Source organism: Urocitellus parryii, chromosome 7, assembly GCF_045843805.1.
Source record: "Urocitellus parryii isolate mUroPar1 chromosome 7, mUroPar1.hap1, whole genome shotgun sequence".
Taxonomy (NCBI): Eukaryota; Metazoa; Chordata; class Mammalia; order Rodentia; family Sciuridae; genus Urocitellus; species Urocitellus parryii.
Window position 1 is genome coordinate 1,879,806 of NC_135537.1, and position 12,856 is coordinate 1,892,661.

Consider the following 12,856-nt stretch of genomic DNA (forward strand, 5'->3'; position numbering starts at 1 on the left):
CAGTATTTGCTTAGGACAGGGGACTCTGAGGCAGAGGGCCTCTGAGATCAGCACCTTTGACCCCCTTCCAGGTAGGAGGCCCCCACCTGCCAGCCACCTGCCAGCTCCTTGTGCTCCACCCACCTCCTCCTGCCCTCGGCCTCGGGTAACTGGTCCATTCCCGTAGGACCACTGCAGGGCTGGGACGGAGGCCCAGATGCACCGCCTGACTCTATCCATTCTCCTGTCCATGTGTAGGCGAAGCAGCCAGTGAGCCTGTGGCCGGTCTCAGCCAGGCACTCTGTCCTCCTCGGTCCCCGAGAGCCCTGCTAGGTGGGGTGGGTTTAGAGATGCGCAGGTACCCTGGTCAGAGAGCCAGGAGTCCAGCTGCCTGTAAGAGCTGTGACCGCAGCCGGCCGGCAGCAGGCGACCCGCGTCACCTGGGGAACCTGGAGACACTGGGTGGGTCTCCTTGCAGATGGCCCTGCTCCAGAGCCGGCTGCTGGAGCTGCTGGACAGCTTCCTGCAGCCCGAGCCCAACGACCCCCTGGGGCTGATGCAGATTCTGGGTGACATCCTGCACCGCCTGGGCGACCAGGGCGCCGTCATCCTCAAGATCGCCCAGCACCTGCGGCTCTTCTTCGAGGACGTGAGCCGACTGGAGAGGAAGGAGGAGCGGGGCAAAGGGCGGGACGGGGCATGCGCGTGGGCCGGGCTTGGCAAGGAGCAGGCAGGGCGCCTGCGCAGTCTCTTCCGGCCCACCAATGAGAGAAGCCCATGCCGCTGTGCGCGGGGCTGGCGGACTGTGCGGCCCCGCGGACTGTGCTGTGCAGCCCCGCGGACTGCCCGCCCGCCCGGGGAGGGGGTTGCGTGAGGACCGCGTTCCGTTCGCCCCAGGTGACCCAGGTGCTGCGCTGCCCTCGGGCTTCCCGCCTCCCAGGGCCGACGAGAAGAACCATTCGTTTGAAAGGCGGGCGCGGGCAGCGCCAGGAGTGAGCCGGGCGGGCGCGGGGCGCGGGGACTCTGTCTTGCGCCCCTGGCTAAGGGCTGGGGGTGTGGGCGGCGCGGAAGGACCACGGCCCCTGTCCCCCTCGGTGCAGGTGCAGGGACAAGGACTGTAGTCACCTGCTGTCAGCAAAGGCGACGCCAGGTCGCACAGGGAAGGAGCCTTGCTAGGGTCACGGAGCTAGGAAGTGACGGACTGACCCTAGCCTGGGCGGGGGTGTGTGCCGCTGTTGTCAAGAAACCCAGAGGAGGGACATCTAGGAGAGTAAATGAAAGGCTGCCGGAGGTCCGGGGGTGGCGAGGGGAGCACGGAACCCAGAGAAGACCTAGCATGGGGCAGAGAAAGGGCAATAGGAGCTACCCTCGGGTGCCCAGGGTCCGCCTGTCGGTGGGGTCCCGGGTGTCGTGGGTCTGCCCTGAGCCAAAATGAGGCGTACACCAGCGACTTGAGATCATGGGCAGAGAGGGAGGGGTGATGGTCAGCGGCTGAGAGGCCGCACTGGGGGGTGCAGGGGCTGCCTGAGTGGAAGACTTGCTCCTGTCTCCCAGGTAAGTGCAGAGGTGCGAGGGTGCGCCATCTTCCTGTTCGGGGATGTCATCCACAGTGGTGGCAAGAAGTTCCGGCAGGCGCTCAAGACCTTTGCCTTCCAGGCCCTGGTGCCCCTGCTCTTCCACCTGGCAGACTCCTGCCCTGAAGTGGTCATGGTGAGCAGCCCTGGCCTGGCTGTGGTGGCCGGGAGAGCCAGGTGTGGGGAGAACCCATCTGCTGGTGGGGCTGGAGGACTCAGCCCTGTAGGCACCATCCTGGGCCCATTGAGGCGGGAGAGGCGACACCTGGCCCTGCAGGTGAACAGGCAGATGGGGAAAAGGAAAGGACGCATCCCAGAGATGGTCCTGGCTTTTGGAGCTCCACTGACCGCAGCCCCCTCCCCCCCACACACAAAAGTAAGCCCAGCATTTAGGTCCCCCTGCTCCCTTCCCTGGGCCAGGGGTGCACACCATTCCTGCACAGGGGTACCTGCTTTCCCAGAGCCCCCTCCCCAGGAGTTCCCCACATCTAGTTTCCACAAGGATCCACAGGGTAGCCCTGCAGTCCCCGGATCTGTCACATGCTCTCTCTGCAGACCACTCCTGTAGCGTTAAGCTGTCTACTGTCACCTCAGGACTCTGAACAGCCTGGCCCAGGCTCCTTCCCCACACGGTGCAGGCCCCTCCTCTGAGGCAGGGTGTCCCAAGCTGACTTCCTTGGATGCCCCTCTCTGCCTGTTGCTCAGCCTGTGTCCTTCCTAGCTTCAAGAAGGAGGCCTGGCAGCCAGGGTGACCACTGGCCTCTCCTGAAGCTTCGTGTGAATTAGAGCAGGGCACCAGAGGGCACCACAGGGCTCAGGGAGTGGAGGTCCCTGGTGTGGTTGCCCCCTCCTCTGGCGCCGTCTCCCCACCCCAGCAAGGTGCATTTGTCCTTGGGTGTTATCCTTGCAGAATCCTCCCCTGAGGTCTGCTTGGGAGGAATGTGGTGAGGCAGAGACAGAGAACCCTGGGGTGACCCACCTGCTCTGCCCACAGAAGACCAAGCTCACCTTCCTGCGCTGCGCCATCTTGCTAAAGTGGGAATTCCGGAAGGAGCTGTTCAGCAAGTTGGCGTGGGGCCGAGGACTGGGTGCCGAGAACGATGTTTTTATCTACATGGTAAGGTGTGGGCACTCCCAGAGGTGGGAGGAGGAGATGGTTGTGCTGGTCACCCCCGCCCTCTGAGTGGGGTCCATCAGCAGTGGAGAGTCTGTCCTGTGTGTTTCTGTTTAGTGTCCTTGGTCCCTGTCCACAGTGGAGCCCAGGTCCTCTCCAGTGGCTGGGGGGACACAGCTGTCACACCATGTACCTGAACTGTGTCCAGAGCCACTGTGGAGTGGCCCTAGCGGTGTAGGTGTGATGGAGAAAGGGCCCAGGTTCTACCTGCAGGTGCAGCTGGGCCAGGAGGGGCGCAGGAAACACTGCCCCTCTCGTTTTCAGCTGCCAGTTCAATCTCTGACCCAGCCTCTCCTGTCCTCCCAGTGGCCTAGGCTGTCCAGATGACAGTTTCAGGGTATGGGGCAAGGCCGAGGTCACCAGAAGATGCAGCAGGCCTTCTCAGGCCTCCCTGATCTGGCTGGTTGGGGTCTGTGGGACCGGGAAGGCAGGAGGTATGCAGCTGTGTCGCCCCGCCCGCCCTCTCCTCCAGGGACGCAGGGCAGAGCCCTGGCCAGCGTGCCTGAGGGCAGCTGTGGGAGGAGGGAAGCCAGTGGCAGTTATCTGAGGCTGCCCAGCCAGGCTGGTCTTGGCGCTACCAGCAGGCTGCGTGTGGTGGGCGTGGACAGGTGGCAGTTGGTCTCCAGGCCCAGGATCAGACTCAAGGCCTTCCTGTCCCGATCCCCTCCCGTCCTGTGCCCTCCTGTCCTGTGCCCCTCCTGTCCCATGCCCCTCCTGGGCTACCTCACGACAGGCCCAGAGCAAGCCCCCCCGCCCCCATGGACCGAGATCTTCCAAATGGAGACCTCCTCCTCTGAAGTGTCTTGTCAGGGTTCTGATCACAGAGACAGACAGCGGCCAGCACAGAGGGCCTTGACCGTGTCCTGTGCACCTTTTCTGCAGCTGTAGTCATTTTAGAAAGTGCTCAGCTGCCTCTGCTCAGCGGTCAGCTCTGCAGTGCCTGAGGAGCTCACCACCCGTCCTCTTGCTGACGTGGTGCTGTGCATCAGGGGGCCTCTGGGCATCCTGCAGCACGGGTGTCTTCTGCTTGCTGAGCCCTGGGTGACTTTCCCTCCTCCTCACCTTGGACTGTCCTAGGGAGGCTGTAGTCCACAGGGTAGCTCCAGCCTGCCATGCCCTGGTTGGGCTGGAGGTGAGTCTCTGGCCTCTGCCTGTCCTTGGGGCTGGTCCTCCTTGTGGGCACTGAGCTCAGCCTCCACGTGGGCAGACGGCCCACTGCTTAGGGCAGCCAGCGCGTGGGCTCTGACCTCGGACCGATTCCAGTCCTGCTCTCAGGAAGCATTGTTCTTTTCAGCTTGCTTGAAGGATTTTAAGAGGGATTTGTTGACAGTTTCTTTGATCTTGGAGCTGTGTCCTGCATGGAGGGGCATCTGCATGACCATTTCTATTTTACTTAACACCCAGTGTGCTGATCTTATTTGTGAAATCCACCTTTTAAGCCTTAAAAGGCAACACTGCTTACATCACGTTTGCCTATCAGGAGGTCAACCCATAAATTAAAACTTATCTAACTCAGTGAACTTCCTTGAATAGTCACGTACATGACGGACTCACGGACATGGCTCTAGGTATTTAATCGGAGACCTACATTTTAGCATAAGGTTCTTGTGTTTGCAGCCTGCGGGGGGTCTCAGCTCTGCTTCCCTCCTGCCACCTGAGGGTCGCAGGTGATCGCCCGCTAGTACTGCCATGGGGGCCTCAGACAGAACAGGGCCACAGAGGCCAGGTGCCATCTGGGCCCAGCTTGGCCACCAGCCACTCCTCTTCCCCCAGATAGAGAGCAACTTTGGCAACTACCACCAGTTTTTCATGCAGGCCCTGACCTACCTGCACAGCCCCCACAGGAACCTGAAGCTGGCCGCCATGAGGTTCATCGGTAGGTGCCCGCCTGCACCCTGGCCGCCCCCCTGCCGGAGCCTGCGGGTGGGTGCAGGCTGGTATCCAGTGACACTGCCCACCCCTGCCTGTCCCAGGGGGAATGCTGCAGGACTACTTCGCTGACCTCTGCTTCTACCTGAAGAAGGGTGACATAAAAACCCTCAAGAAAAGTGAGCCACACCCCATGCCCCGGGGCTGGGCAGCACAGGGCCTCGGGTGGCCGACTGGGACCCCTGGGGACACAGCTTCAGAGTCAGACACAGGGTCTCTGCCACAGGCTTGAAGACCCTCAGGGAGGACCCGGACTCGATGTGCCGCAGGTTCTACCTGAACTTCATGGGAGACGTCATGGAACTGTCCCACTATGTGACCTGACCACAGGCCTCAGCCGCCACCAGGCTTGCCCCGTCCTGGTCCTTGTTGAGTTCTCTCTGTATTAAATGCTGACAGCAGGTTCGGGCCTCAGGCTTGGCAGGCCCCATGCCCCAGGCATTGCAGGTCCTGGGCTGGGCCAGACTGTCCCTCCGCGGTCGCCACTGGGGACTGTGGAATGCAGTGGCCTTGCCATGCCTGTCCTTCGGGGTGTGATGTGGGGGAGCATGAGCCCAGGACTGGGTCATCTGTGCCAGCCCTTTCCTCCCCTTGCCCGTCCTCAGCCCGCCTGCCCCCTCTCGCCACTCCCCAGCTCAGGCAGAGCTGTCTAGGTCCACTCCTGGTCCGTGTCCGTCACGCCAGCGCCCGCTGGCGCTGCAGCCGTTGCCCTCTCTGGTGACCCAGCTGGGCCTCTGCGCCCCCATTCTTGCTGAGCCAGCACAGCCTTCAGGGACACCCCTCCCCGCTGCTTGGCTGCTGTCTGCTCTGTGGCTCCCAGCGTGGACGCCCACTCCTCCCTCTGTAAGGCTCTGACCTTCCCCAAGCCTAAACCACCTCTGCCCACACCAGGCACAGGGACACTGAGCAGTCCTGGCGCTTCGGGCTCCTCGTCACCGCCAGCCAGTGCAGTGACAGTGGTGGGGATGGGGCCCCAGGTGGGCTGCTGTCCTGGGGCGGCCTCGGCCCTCCAGAAGGATCTCAGACATTCAGGAGTCACCCAGGAGGGGAGTTCTTGGGAAAGGTAGTGCCCAGGCTCAACCTCGGAGGCACGGAAGGGAGGCTCAGGCTCCGGCCTGCCGGGGAGGCTGAGGACGTGCCCGGGCCCTGGGCCATGAGAAGCTCTTCTAGCAGCCCAGGGCAGAGGCCTGAGGCCACCTCGTCTCTGTTGGTCATGCCTGGATGGGCAGGGGCCTCTGGTGCCCAGCCAGTCCCTCCGCCCAGCTAAGCGCTAGGTGACAGGGACACTGAGGGCAGGGGGAGTGGGAATGGGAGGACTGTTTTCACTGTGCAGAGCGAGCCGAGGCCGTGATGTGGTGTGGCCACTGGGGGCAGGGTGGGGGGGACAGGCCGAGGGTGGGGTTGGCTGGAGAATGTCCCTGTGGAGGAGGTTCAGAGGCATAAGAGGAAAGGGGGGGACAGCATGGAGTTCAGGAGCCAAGAAGGACAGGACACTGCCTGGATGCCCGCGGGGCAGAGGTGAGGAAGGACCTGGTCTCTGCAGGGCACCTGGGTGTGCAGGGTGGGCAGAGCCAGGCGGGTTTCCAGCCTCAGCAGTGTGGGACCAGAGTGGAGCTCAGTCTTGAGGAAACTGCAACCAGTGGGTCCCCCCCACCCCGTGACCTGGGGATTGAACCTGCCACTCTACCCCGGAGCCACTCCCCCAGTCCTGCTTACTTTATGCCCACGCTGGCCCTGAATTGAATGATCCTCCCGCTGCAGCCTCCCGAGTGACGGGGAACGCAGGCTTGTGCCACCGTGCGTGGCACGTATCGCCACTGGAGAGTCATCAAGGCTCGGGGACAGAATTGAAGAGCCCCCAAGCAGTGAGCTGACACCAGTGTGTCGAGGAAAAGTGACAGGAAAGTTCGGGGTCACCTGGGACTGCTGCTGAATTGGGGCTGTGGTTGGGACACGGGCCTCGCCCCCTGAGGGAACTGCCCTGGCTCCCGGTGCCCAGGCAGGAGGACAGAAGCCCTGTGAGCAGCAAGGGCACCACAAGGGTTTTAGGCCCCAGGAGCCTCAGCTATGAAATGCTCATTGGGAGACATTAAAGAAGCAAAAGATGGGACCAAGCAATGAGTAAAGGCGAGGAGCCTTCCAGGGACCATGCAGACACGGAGGGGAAGCAGTGACGTTTTGAGATGAGGAAAGGACAGTCGCCGAGTCTCCGTGGAGAGAAGGAACGGAAGCCAGGTGTGAAATTGCTAGAAATTCTCAAAAATTGATGCAAGACTTGTGTCCACAGTTGTCGGGAGTATGACTCCTAAACAGAAGCCCACATGTATGCATGTTGTGGAGAACATGAAAGGGTCCTGGGAACAGGGGAAGAGGCCCCTGCCCGTCCAGGCATGACCAACAGAGACAAGGTGGCAGGAGAGGGTAGAGTGGTGTGTACCACCCAGGACCGAACCCAGCAAGGTCACCTGCAAGCGGGAAGGCCAAATGCGTTTTCAGATGCATCAAGGTGAGAATGTCCTGCCATGTGGGGTTCTGTGGATGTGCGGACCAATAGAAGAGCAAGGTGAGAAGCAGCCGTGGTCACCAAGAGCATTAGCACCAAGAATCATGGCCTCAAAATGCATCAAGCAACGACTGATAGGATCATACCAGGTTTTAAGACATGCTGAAAAGTCATGGTAGTGAACATAAAAAGAAGGAACAAAAGCAAACCACTATTTGGGCTTAAAAACAGACCAACAGAGTATCCGGCAGCTCAGAGGGACCTGGGCTACGGTAAAGACGGCAGAACAAACCACAAGCTCTCTACGTGCAGAAAAAGGAAGTGGTGGCCCGTCCAGGGCCACACCAAAGCTGGCACCAGGCCTAATGATACAAAGAACAGCTCCCCAGGCTGCTAGGACACGGGTGGTCCAGGACTTGGTAAGCATGAGTTAGATAAAGGGTGTCTTTGTTTACGTCAGAGTTAAGATGAAAACAACACCGAGCGGAAGAAGGCGTCCCACTCGAGCCCAGAGCCGACAGCACCTCAGCTGGACTCCACTAATGAAGGCCGTCGTAGGAAAAGTGGAAGTTGGGTGAGGCGTGAAGGTTCTGCAGAGAGAAGATGGTGATCCAGACCATAGGTGATTCCCGCAGACAAGCAGCGCCACCTGGGTCCAGAACAGAAGTGAGAACACAGAAGAGGGGCCCAAGGCCCACAAGTGAAGGGGAAGAAGCATCAGCCCTGATAATCAGCCCAATGCATGGGACAGAACGTGTCACCGCACGCCTCTTGGGCCAGCAGGAATTAGCTGGTGGATGCCTGGTGTTGGTGACAGCCGGAGGACGTTGGGTCTCTGGTGCATCCTGTGAGATGTGCCGTGGTGGGCGCGTGGAGAGCTGTCCGACACCGTGGGGCCACATGAGGTCGCACATCCCTGATAAGCCAGAAGTCTCACCCCTGAGTCTGCAAAGAGAGCAGTTCTCATGCCGGTCCCAAAGCGGCCCATGAGAGAACGTACCTAGAGCCGCATGCGTGAGGACAGCCTGAGTGGGTGGACAGGAGCTGCCCGCCACAGGAGCCGGCCGCAGAGTGGAGTGGGAGCAGCCCTTCCGACCTGGGGAGGAGGAAGTACAGACTCCACCTGCTCGGCCTCAGCAGCTACCTGGCTTCCCGGCACGTGTGCGGGCAGGAGCTGGGGGCCTGGAGTGAGTCCCCCAGAGCAGGGCACTGGGGGATGTGAAGCCTGGCCCGGGCACATGTGGCTTCCCCTGGTGCTTCTGGGCCTAGACTCCAAGACAGTTCCAGACGGTCCTCAGCCACAGGCAGGAAGAGCTTCTGGCCGAGAGCTGGGAAGGGCTCCTGCTGGTCAGGGAGGGGAGGGACCCTCTTGGCTTCTCCATGTTTTCTCTCCTCTGCTCTTCGAGTCCCAGGAATCTGGGGTGCAGTCACCAGGCTGGGAGCTGAGCACAGGAGGGGGGGTGCCCGTTGCCTTGGTGTTTCCTCGGCTGTCTTGGCCCCTGGCCTAGGAGACAGAATCAGCTACACAAGGTGCACAGCAGAACCGGGAAACTACACCCCAGTTTCTAATTGGAATAGGGATTCCCCAAGAGCCAGAAAGCACTGGGGTGTCTCCCAGAGTGAGTGTGGGAAGCCACCAGAGGCCGTGTATGGATCCAGGGCCTGCCTACCCTAGATCCCACCAGACGGCCCAGCAGGAGCCCTCAGAGTTGGCACCCCACACTCAGGCCTGGGGGTGCACGGCCCCGTCACACTGGAAACCAGAGTTAGGACCCCAGTTCAGAGAAAGGGGCTGGCAGTGCAAACCTGTCAAGCTGACCGTCTGCAAAACCCAAGCATCGATTAACATTCTTCTTGGGATTCTAAGGAAACCCCAGAGCCTCACCTCATACTGGATGTTCACAGTATCCAAGATGCAATCCAAAAGCATGCCGTGTAAGGAAAACCTGGGAAAATCTCAATAATCACAAGGGAAAAGACCTTCATCAGACACTAAGAGGGGCACAGTGACATTGTCAGAGACTTTAAGGTCAGAGACCTTAGCCACAATCCAAGAACAATGGGGCAAGCGGGAAACGGGAGCGTCTCAACAGAGAACTGGAAGACAGAGAGTCCAACAGCAAAGCCAGGGGAGTACAAAAACTCACTAGAGTAGTCGTGAAAGAGACCCCTCCGAGGCAGTCACCCGCTGCTTGGCAAAGGGCAAAGGCAGCACCAAGCAAGATGGCCTTAAGTCATCTGCAAAACCTACTCTAGTAAACCTTGACCCCGAATGGAAGGTGAAAGCCCACAGAACTTCAAGAAGATAAAGGAGATTTGTCAGTTTTTACATACCTCATCAAAACAAAAGAACAAGAGTGAGAGTTGCACTTCTTTAACAGTTGAAAATGTTCTACAAAAGACACTGTCCAGAGGCGGGAGAGGCCAGCCAGGGACCGGAGATGATGCCCGCTGAGCACCTCTCTGCTGACTGTGGTCCAAAACACAAGGACTCGCAACAATAAGAAAACGACCCGATTAAAATACGGGCAAAAGAAGAGACACAAAGACACACGGGTGGCAGGTAAGCATGGGAAAAGGTGCCGCACATTGTCGTCAGGGAACTGGGATCGGATCAGCTCTGAGATCCCAGAACCCCACGCGCCGGGTGAACAGACCACCTGGCAGCACTGATGTGCCCAGGAGGGGGGCAGCAGGGAGGCTCGCCCTCTGCTGGTGGGAAAGAGAAGTGGCCAGCCCGTGGAGGCCCTCACAGACCCGCCTGCTCTCAGCCTCACCCAGCCCCCTCAGCCCAAGGCATTTATCCAAACGAGGAGAAAACCTGTGTCCACCCGGAAACCTGGGTGCGGAGGGTCACAGCCCACCCTGGAATAGCCCCAGATGTCTTTCTTCCAGTGACGGATAAATCAATGGTGGTTTATCCGGACAGTGGACCGTCACCTGCCGCCACAGGAAGACAAGCCCCCAGCTGGGTGGCGAAGTGGGTCTAGAAGGCTGCGCTGTGGGGAGGGAGCAGCAGGGAGAGGGGGAGCCGAGTGGGAGATGCACTGGGGTACGCCGGGCCGGGGCATCTCCCTGCCTGGGCCAAAGCCCAGGACGAGCAACACCCAGCGTGAGCCTGAAGGTGAGCTGTGGACGTGGTCGAGAAGGTGTGTGAATTCTGGTTCACTAACTGGTGTCCGCCACGGGGGGAAAGGTGGGCACGGGGGAGAAGTGTGTGTGTGGGAGAGAGAGGGGGAGGAGCACTAAAACTGAAATTTAAAAAAATCCAAAGTAAACATTTTAAAAGAACTAAATAGAAATTTTAAAACTGAAAAATGCAATGGCTGAAATAAGAAGTCGCTGGACAGTCCAGCAGCACAGGGCCATGGAGTGGGTGGGAGGCTCGGCGAGCGGAGGTCACCCCACCTGCACAGAAGAGCAAGCAGGATGGACAGTGGAGCAGAGCCGTGGGTGTCGGGAGGCAGCTGCGCACACCTGGCGTTCCTGCTGCAGGTGCCGGGAGAGAGGGAAGCCACACAGGAGAGGGGCGTGAGGGGCACGGCTGGAGGACTTCCAGGATGGACTAAGGACAAACGGAACTGGGGCACAAACAGCACCACCCAGCTGCTGAAGGTACGGCAGGAGAATACGCCACCAGAGTAGGAGCCACATGAAGAGAACCGTGCTTGGAAGACGGCGGATTTCTCACCGGAAACACAGGAGCCTTTAGAAAGAAGGGCACAGAATTTCTTAAATGCTGACAGAACCGTCGAGATTTCTGCATCCAGTGTCAATTCTTTCCAGAGTGGGGGTGAGGGGACTCCTCAGATGAAGGAGAATGTGGTCCCTGCCCTGAACAAGCCAGCTCCACCGGGGCCAATGCAAAGGGAACCGCACCCTCGGAAAACAGCCCGGAGCTGTGTGAACTGGGATCAGGTCTTTGGAGGGCACCAAAAATTCTCTTATCCATAAAAGAGGAATGTGAAAGGACTGTCCCTAAAAGACACCCCTGGGAGAATGAGGTGCCCAGGAGGGCTGGCGAAGGAGTGGGCCCCGCGTGCTCACACCGCCCTGGGGGCTGCCGGGGGCTTCTTTCCCCTTCTTTTTGCCGTCCTGGGGGCCAGACCCAGAGCTCAGCCGCTGAGCCACTCCCAGCCCTGGAGGCTTCCCAGGAAGTCAGACTCGCATCTGCCCCGTGACCTGGGCATCTCCGAACTCGAGGCTTCATGTCAGCTCACCCACGATTGCCAGAACGGGGGGCAGTTCAGACATCCTTTGGTGGCAAGTAGTAAATGATGGCCGCTGTGGTGGGTGCTGCTGGGCAGCAGAAGGAGGCAGAGTGTGGACGTTGGCAACTCGGGGGAACCGGCCTGCAAGGCTGCACACCCACTGACCCGTTCCAGGGGACTCCAGAAAAGGCCAAGTGTGAGGTGAGGAGTCGCGGCTGCCAGATTCAAGTCCAGGTTCCCAAGCCCACCTGGCAGCGTGGGGCCGAGTGAAGGCAGGGGTGGCTCACAGAGGTCACTGAGCACCTAAAACGCGTGAGTCTTCTCGTGGAAATTGTGCCTAGTCCAGCTGAGTCAAGATGGGAACTTCACGTCCGTGTTGGTCACTGTGCATGACATGGTGTCCCGCAGTTTCGTGTGACTTGTGGCCTACGTTGGGCCAGGTTTCCTGTTAAAGTAAACCATGTCGAGGAAAGAAATGGGAAAGCAACAGATCGAAACACACACAGCAAACAGATGGCTCTTTTTAAAAATGTGCTTAGTGGAAAATTTAAAAGACAGATTGAGATATAGAATAATATAATTTAAATAAGAATATGCCGTGATCATTGTGCCTGGTTATGTAAGGCAGTCACCGTGGGGGAGCTCAAGATAAGGTCTCCCCACTCTCTCTGCAAATCTGTTTGCCTGAAATTTATCAAAAATTGAAAAGAACTCAAAAACCCACAGCCACGAAATTAGGCATTTCTTATAGGTTAGGGGAGTGTTGTGGGAATATGGGGGAGCAAAAACAAGAGCCTGGGGGTCCACACCGGCCAGTGGTGACAGGAAGTGGGGGCAGGGGAGAGAGCAAGCCACAGCAACCAACCGCCGACCACTGGTGGGACTTGGGACTTGGAAGGTGCGCACTCCAGGGGGAGGTGTGTGGCCTCACGGTGGCAGCTCAGGTGGGCCCCTCGGGTACTGCCGGGGGGCAAGTGACCCAGTGAGCCAGACGTAGGCAGTGTCGCCACATGAGCCCCGAGTGCTGCTGGGAAGGGGCCAACAGTGGGCAGGCCTCAGACTGTTGTGGTGACTCCTGGTGCAGCGTCAGGAAGAGTCCGGGGCTTTCCCGATCAGTGGACAGCAAAAGTGGGTCCTAAATAAATACATATTTTCAGGAAATCCTGAGATTCCTTTAAGGTACATGAGGAGAGAAGTGGAGCTCCAGGGTGGCAAGACAGGACCAGACACGTGTGACAGAGCTGAAGGCGGAGTGGCACATCTGAGCCCCTGCTGAAGCCTGCTGCAGGGTCACCGCCAGGCCCATGGAGATGCCCTTCAACAGGCATCAGTGCCACACCCAGCATGGCCTACAGACGGCCACTGCAAAAGGACCCCAGATCTCCACTCTCTAGGAAAACAGAACCCGTCAAAGCAGAGGGGCACGTCACCGGACCACAGGGGGAGGCCCCCAGGCGAGGGGCCACGGTGGGCAGTGGAGAGCAGC

The 12,856-nt window shown here is 59.4% G+C and overlaps 1 protein-coding gene across 1 annotated transcript in view; it reads left to right on the forward strand.

Annotated features, from left to right (window-relative positions):
• The window catches only part of LOC113192823 (maestro heat-like repeat family member 5), a 43,020-nt gene extending 37,967 nt beyond the window's left edge, over window positions 1-5,053 (forward strand). Inside the window, exons 25-30 of the mRNA XM_077800766.1 lie at window positions 458-628; window positions 1,534-1,689; window positions 2,548-2,670; window positions 4,501-4,603; window positions 4,701-4,775; window positions 4,883-5,053. Coding sequence (XP_077656892.1) covers window positions 458-628; window positions 1,534-1,689; window positions 2,548-2,670; window positions 4,501-4,603; window positions 4,701-4,775; window positions 4,883-4,980 — 726 coding nt within the window. The 3' untranslated portion in view covers window positions 4,981-5,053. The remainder of the gene's footprint in view (window positions 1-457; window positions 629-1,533; window positions 1,690-2,547; window positions 2,671-4,500; window positions 4,604-4,700; window positions 4,776-4,882) is intronic.
• The last annotated feature ends 7,803 nt before the right edge of the window (window positions 5,054-12,856 follow it).